A 23,883-nucleotide genomic window follows, 5' to 3' on the forward strand; every position below is an offset into this window, starting at 1 on the left:
TGCATTTTTTTCGAAATTTTTTAAGAGCTCCACGTATTGTGCAAACATGAGAAATACCGCGAGACAAAAAATTTCTAAATTTTTTTTTTTTTTTCCGAAGAGCCCACGAACCGCGGAAAAATTCTTTCAACTAAACGAATGCATAGCTCGTTTAGCAAATTTATTCAGCTTCAATTTGATTTTTTGTTTAACCTCGTAGGACGGTTTGTCGCAGAGATATCAGCCTTCAAACAGAAAATGATCCTTTTGGCTTTGATCATCGATATTTCAGCTACCAATGTTCGCACAGAAAGTTGAAGGGCGGCGTTAAAAACTTGAATAAATTCCCTACAAGACCCTGTCATCATTTTTTGGGAACAAAAATTTTTTTTATTTTTAACATCCATTAGAAGTAAGTACAAAAAAATGACTTTTTTTGGTTTTTTAGTAAATCAACCGCTACTCGGCAAATATTGATAAAAAAAATAATGTTGCCAGGGACTTTTTTAGCTTAATGTACCCCCAAGACCCCTGTAAATTTTTTAATTGATCTATCAAACCGTTTTTTGGGAATCATCAATCAAAGTTTTGCTAAACAATTAAAGGAGCAAGTTTTGTTCCTTCAATTGTGTAATCATAATCAAAATGAAAAAATTATTTTTTTTGGACTTTTCTCAAATTTTTGCAATGGTGACTCTGAGAATGCAGAGAAATGTCAAAAAAAAAAAATTTAGAACTCAAACCTTACTCGCTTGAACAGGTTGGTTTGTAGTACTCGCTGATAGTCTCGCTTGCTTTCTGTAATGTATTCCGTACAGTAAGACTGGTTAGGAATGAATGCGCTGCTGCTCTCAGATTACCTCCTTTTATACCCGAAAAGCAGGTACTAGAATGTTCTGCCTGGAGTGGGAAATTTCGGTAACTGTGCTCCAATGAGATAGCTGTATTGAGAGTAGAGGGGGTTGAGTTAAGAAGAAACAAAGAGAATTCTAGATTGAACCTGGAGCGGGTAGATTTTGGAATTGCAATGCTTTTCATTCCATGCTCCGTAAAACTTTGAGGAGTTACGGTCTCTCTCCATAGTCCGCACGATGTTAACGACTTATTTTTGAACAATATGAAATAGACATTGATCAATCTATAAAATTTGGCTCTAAGAAAAACGACATTTTACGAAATCTTAAAAATTTTCATTTATTTTTGCGACTGCTTTTGTTAGAAGATGAAAATTACCGTAAGATAAATTATATAGAGTATATAGGAAATATCATCGAAATGGATTAGTTTTAATTAAGTCCTCCGTAGAAAGACCTGAATTTTATAATATTGAACTAGTTTTGACTGAATCTAATAATTAAATATTTATTTGTTCGACTGTACTAGATTGGTTTTATGATAGACATCGAGCATTTGAGTTGTCATTTCATCGCAATACTTGGCAAGTTTTATGTATGTCAGATGTAAAAAAAGTTTCTCTAACATCATGAATATATATAACAAACAAGAAGAAATATGAGTCATTTCATATGAAATTGTCTGAAAAGAACAAAAATTGTAGCTGGTGTAACGATTAGCTCAGATGCTGAAGTTTCTTTTTTTTATCATATTCTATTTTAATTTCTTGTAAAAATTATTAGGTGACCAAGTTTTAGTTTCAAACAAATTCAGAATGATAAGACATGATGTAGTTTTAAATATGCTTTTAAAATAACAGAACTTGTTTGTTTTAACATTTATTGAAATGCTAGAGCAAATATCTAAATGAAGTTTTAATGACCCCTCCGGTCGCCATAAAGGCCCAAAGAGCAGCTTGATATACTTTTTGAGAAAGCAATAAATGGATTATCAACAAAAACGCACGTAAATTGTATAAAAAAAAAATTTAATGTTACAATGAATTTTAACAGTGACCCATTTTAAAATAAATAAAATAATGGAGGAATCTTATAAGACCTTTTTTTTTTTTTTAAGTGCACTTTTGTGGATAACAATTCGGTATCTAAGTAAACGTCGAAAAAATACTCAAATGTGACTTTGATAACAGCCATTAAGGGGTTAGGGGTAGTCAGAATTTTCAAAAAATCGATTTTTTTTTTTTTGCATTTTCTTAAAGTATAATATTTTAAAAATATTGTGTGAAAATTTGAAGTGAATCCGACAAATTCTTTTCGAGTTATTTAACAATGACCAAAGGACGCTCGGGTGCTACGTGGCATTCGAGAGCAGGTAGCTAGAAACAGCTGCAAGCAACCGACTTTTCGGGTTTCATTGTCATGAATATCTCCCCATTTTAATGTATTTATAATTATATATATATATATATATATATATATATATATATATCCTTCTACATATATTCACAATTTGTAGGTAGTACAAGAACTGAAAAATAATTTTTGGTTGCCAGTATACCTGTAGTCGTTGCACTGATCAGTCGATAGTTTTGTGATAAATTATTTCTCAAGTGAATTAAATTATTAACCATGGGACGTGATTCTAGAAAGGTTTCAAGAGAACTTCGGAGTTCTGAAAAAATTAATAAGTCGCGTTCAGTCAAAAGAAAGAATGTTTTTAATCCGAAAACAGCCGAACGTGATGAAAGTATTCAGAGTACATCTTCTAAAAAATTAAAACAAAACACTGAAGATGATGTACCTGAAGACAGCAGTACTGAATTTCGAATAATAAATTTTATTCAGGTATTCACTGCAATTTCTGCTCTTATAAAATGTAAAAAATGTGATGGAAATGTAGTGTTTCAAACAGCAAGTACACGTGGGCTGGGATTCAAAATTGTAGTTGCATGTAATAACTGTGGAAATGAATATATTCCTTCCTGTTCTTTCGTTGGGCATTCTTATGAAATAAACAGACGTTTCATTTTTGTAATGAGAATACTAGGAATAGGATACGAAGGATTGTGCAAGTTTTGCGGCCTGATGGACATGCCGTCTTTTTTAGATAAATCTACGCATACAATTTTACTGAAACAGATTTTGAATTGTAGTAAAGCCGTCGCAGAAACCTTCATGACGAAAGCTGTGAATGAAGAAAAGCAAGCAATGCCAACAACTGAAAATGAAGATATAAATCATCTAACTGTATCGGGAGATGGAACCTGGCAAAAACGGGGATATACATCGTCATTTGGAGTTTCTTCTATAATTGGCTATTTTACTGGAAAGATTCTTGACATAAACATTAAAAGTGCATATTGTAAGCTATGTGAGTATTGGAAAAAAAAAACAAATACTGTTGAGTTCGAGGAATGGTATCAATCGCATGAAGATGTGTGTTCTGCTAATCATCAAGGGTCTTCTGGGAAAATGGAGGTGGATGCGATGGTCGAAATGTTTTCGTATTCTGAAACTAAATATGGAGTTAAGTATGCCAACTATATTGGTGATGGTGACTCCAAGACCTATTCAGGAATTATAAAATCAGATCCTTACGAAAATACAACTGTAAATAAAAAGGAATGTATAGGGCATGTCCAAAAGCGGATGGGGAGTCGATTACGTACGCTGAAGAGTAAACAAAAAGGTCTTGGTGGTCGAGGTAAGCTCACAGGAAAATTAATAGACAAACTAACTGTGTACTATGGTTTAGCAATACGCCGGCATTGTGATTCTATTGAAAATATGAAATCTGCTATAATGGCAACCTTTTATCACTACGGCTCGAGTGATGAAAAACCGAATCATGATATGTGTCCAAAAGGCGAAGAATCTTGGTGCTCTTACCAGCGCGCTGAAGCAAGAGGAGAGCTTGATACCTTTTCTCACGATTATTCTCCTTTACCTTCTGATGTTTTAAAAGCTATCAAGCCTATATACGAAGATCTTAGTAATGAAAATTTACTTTCAAGATGTGTAGGTGGATTCAATCAGAATAATAATGAAAGCTTTAACCAACTAGTATGGAAAATATGCCCAAAAACGGTAAATACTAGTTTTACTATCGTACAAATAGCTGCATACGTTGCTATGTGTATATTTAATGAGGGTATAAATTCATTATTAGTCTTGATGAATACACTAGGACTTAATTGTGGGCCTAATTCTCATCGGTATGCAGAAAGAATGGATGCTGCACGTATCAAAGTAGCAGATAAGCGCGCTAATGATAACACCCGAGAAGGTCGATTGCAACGTAGGCACCAGCAAATCGATATTTTGGAAGCTGCTATGTCGGCTGAAGAGCTATTATATGGTCCAGGAATAGATGACTCAGTGTAAGTTATTAAATAATTCTTATAATTCGACATAAATCCATAGCAAAACTTTAAATGCGTTTTTCTCAAAACTATGTTTTCTGAACTGGTGATCACTGTAACTTAAAAACTGCTCGGTAGATTTCAATAAAATTTATTGTACTTTTGAAATACATTAAAAACTCGTGCCTGATCGAAGGATTTTTTTTTTTTTTCAAAATTTCGATTTTTTTTTAACAATAAACTGTCGGTTTTTTTCTCGAAAATTTGAAAAAAATTTCCTGAGGCCGCCATTTTGTTAATTTCGAAAAAAAAAAAAAAAGCTTCGATCAGGCACAAGATTATCTATTAATAAAACTAATTTTTCTTGTCCGATTGATTTTAGATGAATCTCCAAGGACTTATGATGATCACCGCAAAGGACTTCGGGAGGAACGGGCTCTACAAAAACAGCGATAACTTTTTGAATTATTAATTTTTTTTTTTGAAATTTTCGTGAAGTCAAATCGAAACGTGTTCTAATAAAGCTATGTTTTTATTTTTGTCAAATAAAGTAATTAACTACAAAAAAAAAATTATTGAAAATCATCATTTTTTCATACCCCTGAGTACCCCTAACCCCTTAAGAAAATAAGTTAAATAAATAATTTTTCAACAAAATAATTTTCAAAAAATTCGATCTGGGCCACTGTCTCCAAACTAAGTAGCATCCGCACCTCTATTCATTTAATTTTTGTGTTTTTTGACTGACTCTGGCATCTCGACCGTTTAACGTAAGCCACCTCTTTATACACGAAATCTTCGCTTGGAGAGGTGCTAGTGTAAAATTTTGAAAAATTCAATTACGTTATTTTTTTGATATTTCAATAGTATATATCTTCAAGGATAGCATACTACAATTTTAAGTGCATATCTCGAATAGTTTTAGTGAGTTGCAGCCATCGAAAGAGCAGCCGGTAAATATTTACAAGTGGGGGCCACCCTATGTAGGCCATAACTAGGCGTAAAATTCGTAAAATTTTTTTAAATTGTGATAATCAACTTTTTTCTTCAAATTATTTCTTTTTTTTTGTAGTTTAAAAAAAAAACTTTATCATCCGAAAAAAATCAAATGAAACAAATTTCAACGAAAAACCTAGAAATATCCCATTTTTCGTCCTTTCAATCGCAAAAAGTCATTTAAATTTCAATTTTTCAACATCGCTCTATTTTTTTATCATAAATGCGCCGTAAAAGTAAGCAGAATCAGAAAAAAAATCGGTCTATCGGTTGACCCTGCGGGACAGCCCTAAAACTTCTCGCGATTTTCGAGCTTCTTGAGCACGAAAACATCGTTGTGAATACATTTTCGAGCTCGAAAATACTTTGGTATGACGTTGTTTTCGAAAAAAAAACCGTTTCTAACCATTTTTTCTCCAACGATATCTCTCAATCAAATTGACCGATTGAGACGGTTGAGGTAGCGATCGACGCGTTTTAGCAAGTTCTAAAGCTGATAAAATTTTGAAATTGATTTATTGAGTCGTTTTTTGAGAAATTTCAAAAAAACTGAAAAAAAAAAATTTTATTAAATCTTCCGTTAACCGTTTCTCTTGAACGAATGAACCGATTGAGATGGCTGGGACGACAATCGACGCGTTTTATTGAATTCTAGTGCTGATTAGATTTTAGAATTGATCGATCCAGCCATTTCTGAAAAATTCGAAAAGAACTGAAAAAAAATTTTTTTTTCTGTACTTCGTCTATGTCTTAGAGTCCATCTAATTGATCGATCTGAAATTTTCAGAAAAGTTGACGGCCAGCAAACCATCCCAATCGATCAATTCATCAAAAAGATATGAAGAGTTTACATCCATACACACACACACACACAGACACACACATACATACAGACACTCGGACATCATTCTGAAAATAGTCAGAATAGCTTCCTAGGACCTCAAAACGTCGACATCTGATGAAAACTCGTTTTTCGAAAATCGGGGTGAAAACAATAACTTCCCTTTTTTGAAAATTTGCAATTTACTTAGCGGGAAGTTAAAAAGTTGAAAATGTTAATTTTTTGCTCAGTTATGGCCCAAAATAGAGTGGCCCCCACATGTAAACAAATACCGAGCAGTCGCTTATCGATTCTCAAAAAAACATTTTTCAAATTTGCTGCATCTTGAACTCGACGACAAACTTGTAAAAAGTCGTAACGGCCCAAGATAACCCGATTTAGAGTAATTCTTAGAATAAACGACGTATGGCACTATTCATAAAAAAAATTTTTCCGTGTATGCAATTGTAATAGGCTACTATTTACATGTAAATAGAAATAATTACATATAATATTTTTTATCTGAGCAATAAATTTTAAAATTGTTCATCAGCTTCTTTCCGTAAGTGTATAGTATGTTTCACCATACTAGTATAAGTGTGATAACCCGAATATTATTGAAATACTCTAGGCATATTATAGAAGCATTTTCCATAAAATATAGGATATATTTTTCTATGAACTTAGGAACCATTCCAATTAATTTCAGATTTTTTTCTAATGATCTATGGAGCTTTTTTTACAAGTATTGTAATCATTGCCATAATTAAATACGACCTTAGAAACGCAATCATAGGAACGGGAATTTTTTCAATAGTAATGTGAGTTACTTATTCAACGATGCGAAATGATGAATGATAACCGTACAAACATCACTTGATGTAAATTTCTTTGTATATCACGTCCATTTAAAAAACAACTTTAAAACATTACTATATAGAATAATAAACTTACCATAACCCCAGAAAGTCAATATATTTTGTAAATGTGTCTTGTTCTGTTCTTCCGACATGAAAATAATAGAAGAGTCAGAAAACTCTATAAATATCAAATTGTTATCTTTATCCGATGCTATCGAGTTTCCAAAACTCTACAGAACAGGAAAGATAAAATTTACACCATAGTTAACAAAGTTTGGGTTGTTGGTGATGTTGTAAACATATACCTACTGATTCTATGTGAAATACTCGTGTCTTGTCTCCTGGTTTCTGGTGGTGAGGTACAGCTCGGAAAGTTTTAGGTTGTAGGCAGGTTAGGTATGTTAACAAGTTAGACGATACAGAGATAAAGATCCAGCGCCGCGATCCTTTGTAAACTCTTGACAAAAGGGGTAATGCCACACTACTAACACCAAAAAAGAACTATAAAGTCCCAACAGTATATCCTCGCCAACGAAACCAGATCGTATGCGGTTGATGTTTTATTATTTCTCTTTCGGTTTACTATTTTATTGAATTTTTTGTCTTTATATCTTTCGATTATGTTAGTCAGCATTTAATTTCATAGACAGTTAGATAAAAAAACAGAAAGTGAAATGAAGTTTATTGAATTTTAATTGAATGATGATAATATTAAATTAAATATTAGAAAAAGGATTTGTTAAAATATTTTAGTGCAGAAAAGTATTTACACGGAAAAAAACATCGTGATTGGAACGATCTAATAGTTAGTGATTTGTGTATCGTGAAGGAAGTGATCCGTATAGCTACTGTGATGATTCCTTGAAATGCAATAAATAGTTTAAAGTGAAAACACACTTTAACAATTAAGTTAGTCTGTTCACTCACAATATACTATTTCACATTAAAAAATTTAATATTCAACATTTATCTGTTATTATAAATTGAATTATTCTTCACAAATATTAATTTCATCTCAATGAATCGATTAAGATTTTTAACATGATATTGAATTATATTCGACATTTTAACACATTGTCGCAGTAACAATCTAATAGATAAGTAATACTTATTGTTACCGTAACTATACAGTATACTTCTGAGAGCTATATATTTTCTCCGTGCATATGAACAGCCTTTTCTTCTTTGTGCCTTTGACTGCTTTTTGGCTGATCGATTTGAGATTAATTTCAATAAAAATGCTAAAATTACGAAAAATTACGAGTTAATAATGGAATTTAGTAACGAAGATAAATTGATTTTTTTCAATTTTTGTCACCGTACAGCAGAAACATCTTTGTCGAGAAGTATTGATGAATAAAGAAGAAAATAATCAGGCTCCTTCAGCGATAGCTTTTCAGCAAAAATATTTTTAATTAACGACTTCCGGTAATTTATACCGATTCTTTGACTTAGGTAAGTCTCTTGAAATGCACTTCTTGCTTTATTTTTGTCTATTTCAGCACACGAAGTTGCTTAATTGAATAGAAATGTTTTTTTTTTCATTGTTTTGTGATTGCTCGTTTCTATTCGAAGACAGCTCAGGCTCATAATTTGTACAGCCGTACTCATTTACTTTTTCAACACTTTTTCTAGGTTGTTTTTAACTTCTTGCTAAGAAAAACAAAGATTTTCGGAAAATTTGGAAAGTTATATTCACCCCGATTTGCAAAAATCGAGTTTTCATCAGATGTCGGCGTTTCGAGGTCCTAAGAAGTTATTCTGACCATTTTCAGAATGATATCCCCCCTTTACCCACGATAGTACTTCCTATCTTATCTACAAAGAAATCCAAATATTTTTGCTGTGTTTTTTCCATAATTTTAATGGCAGTACAACTGCCAACCCAAAAAGTGACCCATGTAACTTTATTGTATGAAAACTTGAACGAAAATTGAACGAAATTTGAATGATTCGTCGATTATATAAAGAAGTGATTAACCCGCTTCCTTCGGGAAGCGATTTTCACTTTAATCGATTTTGAATATATAAGTGATTACCTAGCTCCATGACCTGCACCATGAGGCAAAATTTTTCACTTTAATCGATTTTATAATATTAATCAATTTTGATTTTAATCGTGATTGAATTGTCTCATGGTCCCTGGACCTGAAGCTAATTTTCTCACTTTAATCAATTTTTTAAAAGCAGTGATAGTCAAAAGCTATTATATATCGATAGTGGACTGACTCCACCGCAAATGGGCCCAGGCCCTGCAAAAGTTTTCGACTATCCTTACGTTTGCGAAAGCAATACGTATAATATAAAAATAAAGGATATGAAAACCTTTTTGCACCTGTGTTGACAGGCGGTCAAGTACCCGCTCCCAGGCACAACCCAACCCCATCCCTCCCTGCACACCACTAATTACGCTTTTTCTCTTTCACAGGTAGCAGCTACACTAATCTTAACTATCTTCCCTACAAACCCAACCAGGAGTTTAGCGACTCAAATAGCAACCAAACAAAGCATGGCTTCCCTCTCACTTGTAAAATACTCCGCACGTGAAACGGACTGGTGCTCGGATTGTACGGGATCAGTCCTCGAGGGAGGGGAGGATCATGGTGCTTTTATGAACACCAGGACATCATCATCATCGACGACGACCAACACCACGCTCGTTCAAAGGAGTGCCAGAGTGACAAACCGTGTTGTTACTTTCATCACTGAGCCCCCTGGTAACCCCATTAATCGTCGGCACGAGAGTCAGGAAACGCGGACGCGCTCGGGTAAAATCACATGACCAATTAATTTAGAAAACGCAAAACGGGAAACAGTAACACTTACGCGAGAGTGCAGAGAAAATTCAGTAGACGCGAGATTTCGTTCGCAAAATACAAGCCAACGTACGTGCCTGGAGTCGAGTACCTTTGCCCACGGCGGGCTCCAAACAGAAGGAAAAACAGTTAAAGGGCTTGATACGCGAAACAAAATTCAACCTCCCTCCCCCCAAATCTGACAACTATAGAGAGAGGAGGAGAAGAAAGAGGTATTAACGTGGATGATCTTCGAGTCTTGCAATTAAACTTGCGGAATGATAAGGTGGGAACACTGGAGACAGGTGCCTTGTGAGAGGAAGTACGTATTGATGCCCTTCTTCTGCAAGAGCCGTACGCAGCAGTGAATGACAAATGTTTGAAGATACCCGGTTTTGGCAGCAGTGTACAAATCGCTGCCACAACAGGGGAAAGGCCATTTGCGGCCATTTGCTCAACAAATCCAAAATCCGAAATGATTCAAATTTCTTAACTGAGCACCGTACACTGTGTATGCACTCAAATCGTGGACCAAGGCCACCTCATAGAGCCATGCGAATTTGCTATTCCGTGGAAAAAGTCGCACATCAAATCATACCCGTGGTGGACCAGAGAAACTTACCAAAGAAAAGAGAGTAGTTTATAAAGCTAGAAAGGAATATCTGTGGAAGACAGAAGAATGTAAAAGGACAGAACTTAAAAAGACTTACCTAGGACGTTGCAAAACATACTCAAAACACATTAAAAAACATCTGGCAAGAGTTGTAATGTCAAACAGTAACGAGGAGCACTGGAGCATCGCTTACAAGCTCAAGGCAGACAAACACCGAGTGAACAGAGTGCTCACCACACTCCGGCGTGACGAATGATCTACAGAAAGTTTTTGAGGCACAGCTAGCTATTTTCTCAATACACATTGTAGATGACAAACCAGAGGAAGAAACGGAGGAGCAGAGAGTAACTAGGAAAATTCAGAGACACCACCAGACATCGCGGACACCGATCTATTCACCCCGCGTGAACTAGATAGAATTTTGAAGACCCTTAAAAATAAAAAAGCACCTAGACCGGACTTGGTAGAGAACGAAATTTTCAACATTAAATATTTGCTCCAAAATTTGAAATTCGAGAGGAATATAGAAAAGCCATATTTCATTGACAGATCTTCTATAATTATACACAGACTGGTTTAATTGAGATTGGCTTAATTAAGATTTAAAATCGTCAAAGGTAGTTGACGTTAGGTTTTATAAGGTTTTATAAGGTTCATAAGGTAATAAGGTTCATAAGGTTATAAGGTTTAACTGAATATTATCAAGGTTTAATAAATAGAAGGTTATAATTGTTAACTGTAGAATAAAATTAATTAATGATAAATTATCCTTCCTTTTCTGTCTCTTACAAAGTGAAATTTACAACGACCCTAAGCGATAAAGACCCAGTTCTGGAAGACCATTAATATTTCCAGTGGCGCCCTTAAAAAGGACGATCAAGGTAGCAGTATCCCTGTTATAATTTTAAAATAATATTTAATTATTATTAGTAATCATTCTCTAAGGCTAACTAATATTTTTCATAATGACTACTCTATAAGCTCTACAGGCAATTCATTTAATTTTATGCTTGCTACTTAACGCATAAATATTAGGGTGTCCGTTATTTCCCAAATCGATTTTTATTCACCGATCACTCCCTGAATCTTGAGTTTATGACTTAAAAAAAAGTATCCAACACAAACAGGCTCTTAATTTTCACGTTAAACCGTGCCGAAATTATTTTATATTTCCCATTTGAATAACGTAGGAGTTTTAGACTTTTGACATTTAATTTGTGGAGTTTACTCCTTAAGATTCGATTTTCATATAAGGAGCCCGGTGTGAAAAAAATATGAGGTGTAAAATCTACTCAACGAATGACCTCGTTACGACTTTCACTTTTCAGGGGTAAGTGGATAGGGTATCCTACGGGGCACCGTACGAATGCATTGTATGCATACAATATATATACACTAATGGAAAAAATTAAAGGATAAAAAAAAAATTCTAAATTTTTAGGCGATTTTCAACAGGCTCTAACTTTGAGAGAAATGGTCGTACAAGAAAAGAAAAAAAAGGAAATTGTAGCTCCAAGTATCTACTTTTTGGATTAGAACTTTAAAATTTTTTAGCGTCAGCGGTTTTTGAGTAATCTTAGAAAAACCAACGACAAAAAAATTTTCAAATTTTTCAAATTTTTTTTTTTTGGTCTCCGGGCGTGGAAAAAATTATTTTTGCTTAACCACTATGAGGATCGGACACCTTTATTATTCAGCTTTAATTTCTTTTTTTATGGACCTTGATACGTCCACTTCTCGCCGAGATATCGGTCTTCAAATGGAAAAGGATCCTTTTGTCTTTGATTATCGATATCTCAAGAACCAATGATCGCACAGAAAGTTAATGGTGGGTTTTAAAAACTTGAATAAATTCCCTTCAATGATTAGCCATTGCTTTTTCGAAAAAAAAATTTTTTCCTATCGTCACATGAATTTAAAAATGCAACAAAAAAAGGGCTTTTTGTGGTTTTTTGGAAAATCAAGCGCTGAAACGAAAATATTGTGGAAATCGATAATGTTGACTGTGCATTTTACAGTTCAATATGTTCACAAAAACCCTGCAAAAAGCCAGATTAATCCAACCAGCCGTTTTTTTGTTTCACGCGGTCAAATTTTTAAAAAAATTAAAGGATCACGTTTTTTGCTCTGAAAAGCTCATAATCTTTAACAAGATGAAAACAAACATTTTTTCGGAGCTTTTTCCACAATTTTGTTGCAGACAGTGCTTAAATTTCCAAAAAAGAAAAAACTTTTTTTTCGAAACAAAATTTTCAAAAAAAAAATTTTTTCAAAAAAATTTTTTTTAGGAATAACTTTAGAAAATTTACAAAACCAACACCCAATAATTTTTCGCACGTTTACGTCGCTGCATTCCGTGATTTTACTGATCTCTCAGTCATTAAATAAAAAAAAAATTTTTTTTTTTTTGAAAATTTTGTTTCGAAAAAAAAGTTTTTTCTTTTTTGGAAATTTAAGCACTGTCTGCAATAAAATTGTGGAAAAAGCTCCGAAAAAATGTTTGTTTTCATCTTGTTGAAGATTATGAGCTTTTCAGAGCAAAAAACGTGATCCTTTAATTTTTTTAAAAATTTGACCGCGTGAAACAAAAAAACGGCTCGTTGGATTAATCTGGCTTTTTGCAGGGTTTTTGTGAACATATTGAACTGTAAAATGCACAGTCAACATTATCGATTTCCACAATATTTTCGTTTCAGCGCTTGATTTTCCAAAAAACCACAAAAAGCCCTTTTTTTGTTGCATTTTTAAATTCATGTGACGATAGGAAAAAATTTTTTTTTCGAAAAAGCAATGGCTAATCATTGAAGGGAATTTATTCAAGTTTTTAAAACCCACCATTAACTTTCTGTGCGATCATTGGTTCTTGAGATATCGATAATCAAAGACAAAAGGATCCTTTTCCATTTGAAGACCGATATCTCGGCGAGAAGTGGACGTATCAAGGTCCATAAAAAAAGAAATTAAAGCTGAATAATAAAGGTGTCCGATCCTCATAGTGGTTAAGCAAAAATAATTTTTTCCACGCCCGGAGACCAAAAAAAAAAAATTTGAAAAATTTGAAAATTTTTTTGTCGTTGGTTTTTCTAAGATTACTCAAAAACCGCTGACGCTAAAAAATTTTAAAGTTCTAATCCAAAAAGTAGATACTTGGAGCTACAATTTCCTTTTTTTTCTTTTCTTGTACGACCATTTCTCTCAAAGTTAGAGCCTGTTGAAAATCGCCTAAAAATTTAGAATTTTTTTTTTATCCTTTAATTTTTTCCATTAGTGTATATATATATATATATATATATATATAGTATATCAGTCGTACTCTAATGATATCTATAATGGTAATTTTAAGCTATTACTAATTTCATATTCTTGTTAGGCATTATATGACTACTTTTCAAATTTTTTCATGCCATTTTCTGAACTTTATAATCTTTTTACAAACAAATGGATTGATTAAATATTTTTGGAAAGTATTGTTCACCATATTGTTAGCGTCAGGAAATAATAATTTAAAAAAAAAATTTTTCTTAAAAACGCATTCATAATTTTTATAAATAAATGCGTGTTGTTGAGAACTATGACAGATAAACGTTAGGTTTAAAATTTATAAGAAAGCTTAACTCATTCTGTATAAAAACGATTCGAAGGTCGAAAACTGTATCTGCAATAGTTGCAAAATTACAGCAATTTGTGTGCTGACAAATTGAGTCATCGCTTGGACTTTGTCGTACTCCAAAATCCAGATGTTTTGTTAAAAAATTGAAAAAATTTTTATTTGCCATATTATTACAGGTTGCTGTTTTTGTAATTTTTTTATGTTCTAGAAAAAAATTGAAATGAAAAAAAAATTGTTAAACATACAAATAAATAAATTGTTGCTAAAAAAAAATTTTTTTTTGCCCTTATATTTAGAAATGCAAATTATGATTTAAAAAAAACAGATTCCTTAATGATTTATGTAAATGATCAAAATATGAAAAAAACGATTATAAACAATAAGATATTGTTTTTGAGAAAATTTTTTTTTTAAATCATTATTCCTTCACGCTTACTATATGGTGAAAAAAATTTTTTAAAAATCTTTAATTAATCCATTTGTTGATAAAAAATTTTTAACAAATGGCAAGAAAAAATTTGAAATGTAATCATATAATGCCTAACAAGAATATGAAATCAGTAATAGCTGAAAATTTTGAAAAAAAATTATTTAACATACATTATTTTAATATTTTTGTTTATTTCGAAAATTAATAATTAACGAAATCGAAATATTGTATAAACTTTCATACTGTCATCTTGTTGAGTATGTTTATAAAAAGGGCTACAAAAAACAAAAAATTTATAGATTAATTATATAAACTTTTATACCACCTTTTATGACAACACAACCCGTCAAAAAAGTGTTGATTAACAATTGAATAACTTTTAGAAAAATGGTGATGCGACTTTTATTACCGCAAAATCATACTCTTTAATGTGTCTAGATGACACCAGAATGTTTTCAAATTTTTTAATTGATATTTAATTGCAAAAAAAAATTATTTAAAAACTTCGCTCACTAGAGTGGCAGCACGAGCATGTCGAAACTGCCGCACAAAAGCTGATTTTCAATGTTGAATTGAAATTATAAATATTGGAGCTACAGTTCGGGGAGTCGAGAACTATTTTACTACAATTTTCTGCTCTTTCAGAAATTTTTTTAATATTTGAGCTATCACTTATACATTTTGAGATTTTGCCAAAAAGATGGACGGCTAATTTTTTTAACGGTTTTTTGTTCATAAAAATTGTAATTTTATTTTCCCAAAGAAATCCAAAAAATGTCTTTTTCTAGATGCCATTCCGGATCGTTGAAGCCATCAACTATATTTTTAGGAGACCTGTTACTATTTTTAGCAGGAACTCAACTTCTTGACTAGGCTAAAATAGAATAAAAATACATTATTTACGTATCTTCATTGATTTGTTTCTTTACCATTTGATATGGTATTAATCTTTTTCTTAAACTAGTAAGCCTCTAATTCTGTGCCTATTTAGACAGTCGATCTGAATAAGTAAACTCCAATCGTGCGTCGGAGCTGACACACACACTTTTTTTTTTGTCTCAGAAACAAATGAGAGTAAAAATTTGATCAAAGTCTATTCTGATAGGTAATTGAACGCTCTACAAAAAAGTTCTCTTATAAATTCTCGATAAATTAACTCCTTTAAAAGTTATTTAACGTTGAATTTGTGTTTGTTATCAATTCTATAATATTTTTAATTGCATTCTTATATTTACCTTTTTTAGCTATGAGTTTTGTGAGAAATTAAAGAAATAACATACCTTTCCTCATACGAACGAACTTTAAAATGAATTAATGGAAAGTGGTAAAATAAAAATGTAAAAGTGTCTATAATATTATAAGCATATTCATTATTATTTTTGCTTTCTTTATAATTTTTTTGTTAAGCAAGCTTTGATCGCATTAGGATATTTTGTTTTGTACTCACTTACGACTTGTATCAAATACTGTTTTTGGTCTTCTCGTGTTCTGAAAATGTTGATATACTTTTGAGTTAATTTAAGTGCTCTTTCGGTGATATCATTAATTACTTGTAAATTGTTAACAATTCGTAAGCCTTCTAAATACATAAAATCTACATAAATGATCATCGGTACTTTAGTAATAATAATAATTATCTTTTATTTCAACGATTTTATAGCCAAAAAAGGCAAAAATGAAAATAGAATAAAAAGTATTGTAGAATTGATAACAAACACAAGTTTAACGTTAAATAACTTTTGAAGGAGTTATTTTAACAAAAATTCTCAAGAGCATTTTTTGTAGAGCGTTCAATTTCCTATCAGAATAGACTTTGATCAACTTGTTGCTTTCATTTTTTTCTGAGAAAAAAATTAAATGTCAAAAGTCTAAAAATCCCACGTTATTTAAATGGGAAATATAAAATGATTTTGGCACGGTTTAACGTGAAAATTAAGAGCCTGTTTGTGTTAAGTATTTTTCTTAAGTCATGAACTAAAGATTCAGGAGGCGATCGGTAAATAAAAATTGATTTGGGAAATAACGGACACCCTAATAAATATCCTTATTAAATCTTTTAGTTTCTAATCATTCATTTTGTTGGTGGATTATAAAACATTTATTTAAAAGAACCAAATATATGATTGGCAATGGCCAATCAAATCATTTTGTTGTCATAACTAAAATTTAGTTGTCAGAAGAGAATTTTTTTCTAAGTGTGTACTTTTTATAGTTAACTCATTGTGTATATTTTGGTACTTATATTTGTAACCTTGAATTTTCCAGCTTCTATGAACAGGTGTCAAACACCTCTATAGAATGTATATCCAAAGTAAATAAATAAATGAATAAATAAATAAATACAAATATAAAGTATATTCGTTAAGGAATTATTGTAGTAAACAATTGTTAAACTTGATAAATAATTAGAAACATTTAATTACATATCAACCCTTGAAGCTATCAGCTAAAGCTTGTATCGGAGATTGCTCGCTTGTTTGACCTACTGAGGTTCCTAGCACCTATCATCGTGAGCGCCAAAATGGATATGCAGAAACTCTAGTTTCAGAATTTTGACTGAGATGCTACGCTATCACCGTTTCTTGTCTAAAAATGTTTCAAGATGAACTTCAATAAATCTTGAAAATTAGATACTTCGCTGGAATCAAGTGAACCAAGATGTATCTATTAAATTACACGGATTCTCCGTCGCTTTTCAATTCGCTATGGCTGCTGTCGTCTATTTGAAAGTTACTGACACTACTGAAAGCTTCACTATCTTGCTAGGAAAACTAAACCCAACTGACTGAGCATCAAGAGGTTTATCAGCAGCTAAATTAGATCAGCATTCGCTTTGGTGGACGGAACCTAAGTGGCTCAGTCAATCGAAAAAAAACTGGCCACCTTTTGGCACCCCATCACAGATGGTATCACATCTCGACAATCGTTCAGGTCTAGTTTTTACCACCTACAAGGCAGATTTACACACGCTACTCAACAAATTCTCTGAGTTGTCATCGTTACTTCGCACGCTTGGAATCTGACAACGTGCCATCGCTACCTTTAGAAAAGTGCCACAGTCCACACTGGCAACATCACGCTCTATAGTTAACCTGCAATTTGCGAAGACTTTGTTAATAATGTATACACAAAGTCAGTACAATTCGCAGGAGATAAAACTGCTGAAAGATGGTGATTCTCTACAACGAAATCGTCGTATCGCTAAATTGATTTCCTCCGTCGACTACAATGGAGTACTCAGAGTCAGTGTTTGGATAGAAGGTGGGCGAGTTCCAGTCAGATTATACATTTTTCGTTGCGTCCTGTGCACGAGACATAGAGGCGTTTGTGCACAACAATTAATGAGACATTTGCCAACCGCTCGTGTATGACCTGCTAAAGCTTTCTTTTACACTGGAATTCAGCATTTCAAGGTCGAGGTGCGAAAACTTATAAAGGATAGATCGCTGTATTTGTATGTCTCGCTAAGTCTTCTATGCATATAGAAATTGTCACCGATTATTCTACTGACGCTTCCGCTACAGCACCCTATACTTGGACTGTGGTATAATTTTCGTAGGAACTCCGTTATGCCGGTGGCAAGCCCGGGGCCTTCCCTTAAAGGAGAAAGAAGAAGGAGACGGAGGAGTAACACCTCGTTAAAAAACCTTGGTTCATCTAACTCCAGATGGTAGCACCCTAGAAAGGCTCCCTGCTAGTACTACAGCTAGGTCACGTATATTAGTGGGTGCAGTCACGCTGCTTGAAAGTGATGTGCTGAATAATCTGAGCAGTACAGTGTAAGTGCTAACTCCTGGCGTCTACACGCCACACTGATAAGAGCATCAGGAAGCCGATGAAGGAAGTGTGTGTACGACCTGAGTAGATGTCTATTCCCGCTCATATAGTCGAAAGCCCTTTCAGCAATAGAGGTAGCTGTTAGGGTGATCATTTCTCTCCTGCCGGAGGCATCGCGTTTGAAGACGAAATAGGTTCTAAGCAAACGATCCAACGCAGTTCTGGTCAAAAATATGCATGGTAAAATATATGCTGACCTGTTGAATAGTACCAGGGCCAAGGTCAATCCAGATGAGCATGGCACGTGGATCAGGTCGATCCGTGAAACAAAGGATGGCAACATATTGCTGGCTCGATCGGGAATCTGGCCACAACTCAAGCTTTACGCAAGCTGTCAAGAATGTAGTTGGCAGAGACGAAGCTGTTTAAGACCTCACTCCTACGGTCACGGTCGAAATCCGTGATATCGACTGAACCTCTACCGACACTGATGTTTGCGGTGCACTATCTCGTCATCTGGGAGGAACTATAGGAGTGAATAGGATAGGACTGTCCAAAAACGCTACTCGTGGAGAGCGCATACCTTTCGTCGAACTCGACAACAAAACCGTGCACTCTCCTAAGCACTAGCCGCATCAAGATTGACTGGAAATCCGTCGTGTCAGACAGCGTGAAACTATCTCAAGGTGTTACAAATGCCTTGGGTATGGCCATATCTCAAGTAGGTGTAATGACCCTGACCGCAGCAAGTTATACTATAACTGCAGCAAAGCAGACCACCAAGCCACCTCATGCAGCGAAATGCCCCACTGTGATCTATGCTTCGCAGTCTAAGGCCAAACCCTAAATGTGGATCATATCCTCGGAACTAGACGCTGTGCCGCATACCGAAGTGCACTTACAGGCGAGCCCACTAATCTGCAATGACTTTTATCCTCTAAAAAAATCTACGGAGAGGCTGGACATTAAAAGCCTTACTGCGCCAGTTCGTCTATGAACACAGGTTGATATATGCATCCTGTCGACGCAGCACTCTAATATATAAACTTTCCGATGGTTTTCAGACTCCTCTGGTACAGCAGCTGTCTGGATTGTTAACCCAAACATACACGTTCTGAATGGAGGTTACAGCCATGGTTTTGCCTAGATCAAAACCCCTGGCTTCACCCTGTCCAGCTGCTACCTATCACTGAACGATGGAATCTCTGTATTCAGGCGCAATCTTTGAGAACTCAAGAATATTGCTCAGCGGTCAAAAGGTGAAATTATTATAGCCCGAGACTTCAACGCTAAATCGACGGAATGGGGAATAGATGGATGTGACTCCAGAGGAATTGAAGTCGCGGACATGATCGCACATCTTGACCTCGTAGTCCTCAATACGGGCAACTCAACCACCTTTAGAAGACCCAGTTACCGCGAGACTATCAAAGATATCTCTCTCGCTACACCGAACACAGCTGCCATAACATCTAGATAGGAAGTTCTGGAAACGTACAACGCCAGCGATCACCAGTATATTCGGTTTTCAATCACCAATATTAAATACTGCGATTCTCCTGTTAGACCACCGCTAAAGAGATAGAACTTCAGGAAACTGAAAGAGGCAAAACTTATCCATTACTTGATGAAAAAATGGCACCCCTCCCCCCCATCCCGAGTGTGAGCACATTGATAAAAATTGATGCGGAAGCCCTAGTCAAGAAAATAATGAAACTTATTGTTGAGGCATTTGACGTTGCAATGCCACACAAGGCAGCCCGTAGCCGGCGTAAGCCGAATATCTGGTGGACCTCCAAAATTGCCGTACTGAGGACAAAATATTTATCACTGCGACGTAGAGTAGTAAGGGCTAATGGCAGAGACCCAAACGGTACGTCGGGCATTCTCATCGCCAAGTTATCGAAGACAAAGAAGAACCTAAAGAACAAGATCAAGAGTAGCAAAAGGCGGAGCTAGGAAATCTTGTGTGTTGAAGTGGACAACGATCCATGGGGACGCGCCTACCAGATTGTCACAAAAAGCCTTGGCAAACAATCTCCGGTACCCCTCATGGAACCTAAAGCTATCAGAAAGATCGTAACAGACCTATTTTCATAGCACCCATGAAAAGCATCGAAGGAGACTAAGGAACCTAAAGAGATACCACTGTTCTTGGTCTTGGAGCTCCAGATGGCTGCTAGGACACTGAAATCTGAAAAAGCCCCTGCTCCAAATGGCATTTCCCCAAGTGTCATCAAAATCATTACAAAGAAGTATCTTCAGGTACTGCTGTCGGCTTACAACGCCTTACAACGAGTACCTTTAGCAGAAGGTGGAAACGGCAACGTTTAGTACTGCTAGATAATGGTAAAGACCCTTCGATCACATCGTCATCGTACAGGCCTTTGTACAAGCTAAATGTTGCCACCAAGCTGCTGGAGGTGTTCATTAAGGTGTGCCTCATGATAGCCGTTGAAAGGTCTGATAAGCTTTCGAAAAACCAGCATGGCTTTAGAAAGCACCACTCAACGATAACGGCAATAGAGCAGGCTTTAGACATAGCCGAGAGCTCGTGAGCGAAGAGCCACCACTTTCGTCAGGTATGCATCTTTTTCACCTTCGACGTCCTGAACGCCTTAAACTCTGTGGTGAAAGAATATATCCAAGAGATCGTAGATCACTATTTCCGAAACCGGAAGCTTGAGTACGAAACAACCGAAGGCTCGTACGAGATAGAAGTCACAGCTGGTGTTCCTCAGGGTGCTGCTCTCGGCCCAGATTGCTGGAATATACGGTACGATGAGATGCAGCGAATGTGCATTCCCCAAAACATGGCCTTAGTAGGATACGCAGATGACATCACTGGACTAGTCCTTGCAGACAGCGTAAAAGTTGTACGCAGTGAAACTGTCAACTTTGTCAGAGACTTGATGGTTGGCTAAAACTGCATGGTCTTAAATTAGCGATCAGAAAAACAGAAATGATAGTGCTGACACGCTAACGATAGTTCGAGCAGTCCTTCTCGGTCAAAAGTGGGGATACAACAGTCGAGGCCAAACATTCCGTAAGGTATTTAGGCTTACGATGAACCAATTTTTAACATGTATCAAAAGTCAATTGGTATTTAAGTAAAAAAAAAAATCCCTCTATCGGTTGACTCTGTGAACTCTTATCAGTGCTCGTCTTAAATAACTTTTGGGATTGAACTTACACAATTCGTTTTTATGAATACGATCTTTTGAAATTTAAACTTCATCAATGTAAATTTCAGAAGATTGAATATGTGCACTAAGATGGCGCTCGTTACGAACGTGTAGTATTTAATTTATCATCTATTAGTAACTTGTATTCAAAATTGAAAACTAAATTTCAATTTCATATAAACCGTACGATAGACGGTGGCGTGTAGGTCCAAATCATTTACAATTTGATGGTAACTTCATTATTAGGTATGCCGCAGGGTTTGATAGAAGTGTCTCACTAACGATTCAACCATCACATCCATGATCAATCCTGATATTGTTCGTTGTCTAATTAATGTAATTTCGTTAAAGATTGTTAGTCAGTGAATTTACGGTATTATTACACTTATGATCGCGCGTTTACGTATCATTTAACTAACTGATTAATTAATGTATCAATAATAGTCTGTGCAATGTTCGGTTTTTTACATTTGTTCCAGTACTAAAATGGCGGTTTTAATACCAAATGGCGGCTTATATGTAAAAGTCTAATTTTCCTAGGTTATTAAGGTATGGAACTATGAGTCTAGCCTTGAATTTGTTTGCTGTGCTATTGCGAGTAGTTTTAATTTCGAACACCCATTTGCATGCAATTGACTTCTTATTCTTTGGAATTGGTTCAAGATCCCAGGTGTCGCTTTCTTCAAGTGCACTCAATTCTTCAGCAATTAAATAACCTACGAAAACACATTCTACTGCTTCATTACTTATCTTATTTCGATTTTGCTTAGAAAATTGTGCGGAAGACTTACATCCAAATTCCTTGCGATGATTTACGTTGTGCTTTTTTTTGAAATGTAACTTATACGGTGTAGCTTCTTTTTTTCTGGTCGGAAGTCTATTTTGCAGGTACACTGCAGTAACTGCTGCCTCTCTTCAATAAGCACCTGCAAGTTTGGTATCTATTAGCTTTGTTCGATTGCCTTGACTAATACCTGTTCCGTCTCCCTGTAATACCGTTCTGCTCAGGCGTGTAAGCCGCTGTGTATTAAAAAAAAGGCCATTCGGCAGCCGAAATGGAAGGTAGATTTATAAAAAGGCACATACAGACATATCTTGTGATACATGTTTGTTCAGTCACGAGCTTAATCATTTTGAAAAGCTTCGTGTACTTTCGCTACGCACGGGAGCAGCCGAACTCGCTACTGACTTGAATGTCAAAATAGTGCCGGGTCACTCGCTATCTGGGCCCGACACTTGCAATTTCTTGCTCATGACCGTGCCACGTCGGCATGAGAACCCGCTACCAGCCGGCCAATCAGAGAAATTGGCGGCTAACTATTTCCTGTTGGCGCGCTTTTAAGCCAATGGGAAAATTCGTTACTGCAGCCATACCGCCACGTCACCACCGAGCAGCCACGAAGGAAGAAGACGACGTCTCTAATTCTAATCTACATCGTGCAGTCTTACTAACCACCACGCGTTTTTAACCGCTTGACTTGTCGCATTCGCTATCGCTTATCTATCTTGTCGCATTCGCTATAAAGTATTTTCTTACAGTTTAAGTGTAAATAAGTGTAAATAAATCTATAACTTATATTTGATAAATCTTGAGTAATTTTAATTGTTTTCAACCTTCACGCCATAACCAGATCCATTTTAGTTATCCTCTCATTTTACATTTTGGTCCTTCGAGCCGGATCTGGTGTGGGTTTAACAATTAAAAATTATTAAAATTTAAAATCGTAAAAAAATTGTGAGAAAAAGTGTGTGGTGTAATTGATCTTGAAGTGAAAATCGCTAAGTGCCGTGGGCATTGCTGAGCACTGCTAGAGTGCTGCCCGTGGTGATCAAATTTACACACCGGTGTAAAAAGACTCTTCAGCTTTTTTGATCGAAAACTTAGCGTCGGTTCCACGTGTATCGCGTCCATTTTGTATGCTACGTATATCTAAGATGGCCGCCGAAACACATTCGCTTTGCAAATGACTCGCATCGACACGATGCGTAACATGGCTACCCGCTAACAAAGACCCGCTATGTTGACAACATCTATGGAGGCGCAGATGAACTCGCTGAGGCAATTCAAGTTGCTCTCGACATAAAAAAATGTGTGCCGCAGAATGTTTCCCGCTTGCTAAGTGGGCAAGTAATTCAACGGAATTACACGCTCAAGCCGCTCCAGTGAATTTACACTCAACTGGGATGCTACGCTATCATTGTTGCTTCTTCAAGAATGGAATTTATTTCGAGATGAACTACATCAGATCTCGAAGATTCAGATACCTCGCTAGAATCATGTACAAAATGATGTATCAATTGAACTACATGGATTCTCTGACGCTTCTCAACTCGCTATGGCTGCTGTCGTATATTTAAAAGTTACTGACGCTACTGGAAGCTCCAATATCTCGCTAGTGTGTGAACTTAAATAAGTTGCTCCACTGAAACCCACTACAATACCAAGAATGGAGCTCAATGCCGCTGTGTTACTCGCTCAACTGGTACTTTACGTCAAGAAAATCTTGAAACTTGAAAATATATCAATTTTCTTGTGGACAGACTCCGCTGTATCTTTTACGGGGATACGAATCAACCCAGCTGACTGCGCTTCAAGAGGTTT

The 23,883-nt window shown here is 35.3% G+C and overlaps 1 protein-coding gene and 1 long non-coding RNA gene across 3 annotated transcripts in view; both read left to right on the forward strand.

Moving 5' to 3' along the window:
* Positions 1 to 23,883, forward strand: part of LOC130674577 (uncharacterized) — a 59,926-nt gene that overhangs the window by 27,654 nt on the left and 8,389 nt on the right. The gene's annotated exons all lie outside the window — the stretch shown is intronic.
* LOC130674574 (uncharacterized) lies at positions 2,119 to 4,803 on the forward strand. 2 transcript variants are annotated; one of them, XM_057479935.1, is made up of 3 exons: positions 2,119 to 3,920; positions 4,003 to 4,213; positions 4,578 to 4,803. In XM_057479935.1, exons 1-2 carry the CDS (start codon positions 2,463 to 2,465, stop codon positions 4,006 to 4,008), a joined length of 1,464 nt encoding a protein of 487 aa, XP_057335918.1. In that variant the 5' UTR covers positions 2,119 to 2,462; the 3' UTR covers positions 4,009 to 4,213; positions 4,578 to 4,803. The 2 variants fall into 2 exon arrangements, with proteins under 2 accessions (XP_057335918.1, XP_057335917.1); XM_057479934.1 differs by having other exon boundaries at positions 4,021 to 4,213.

The sequence above is a fragment of the Microplitis mediator genome, chromosome 9, assembly GCF_029852145.1.
Source record: "Microplitis mediator isolate UGA2020A chromosome 9, iyMicMedi2.1, whole genome shotgun sequence".
In the NCBI taxonomy this organism is placed as follows: domain Eukaryota; kingdom Metazoa; phylum Arthropoda; class Insecta; order Hymenoptera; family Braconidae; genus Microplitis; species Microplitis mediator.

Bases quoted from the DNA above. Each gene is read 5' to 3' on its own strand.
- LOC130674574 (XM_057479934.1), top strand. From the start codon at position 2,463: ATGGGACGTGATTCTAGAAAGGTTTCAAGAGAACTTCGGAGTTCTGAA. The intron at 3,921-4,020 runs GTAAATACTAGT...TGAATACACTAG, and splicing joins GGAAAATATGCCCAAAAACG to GACTTAATTGTGGGCCTAAT.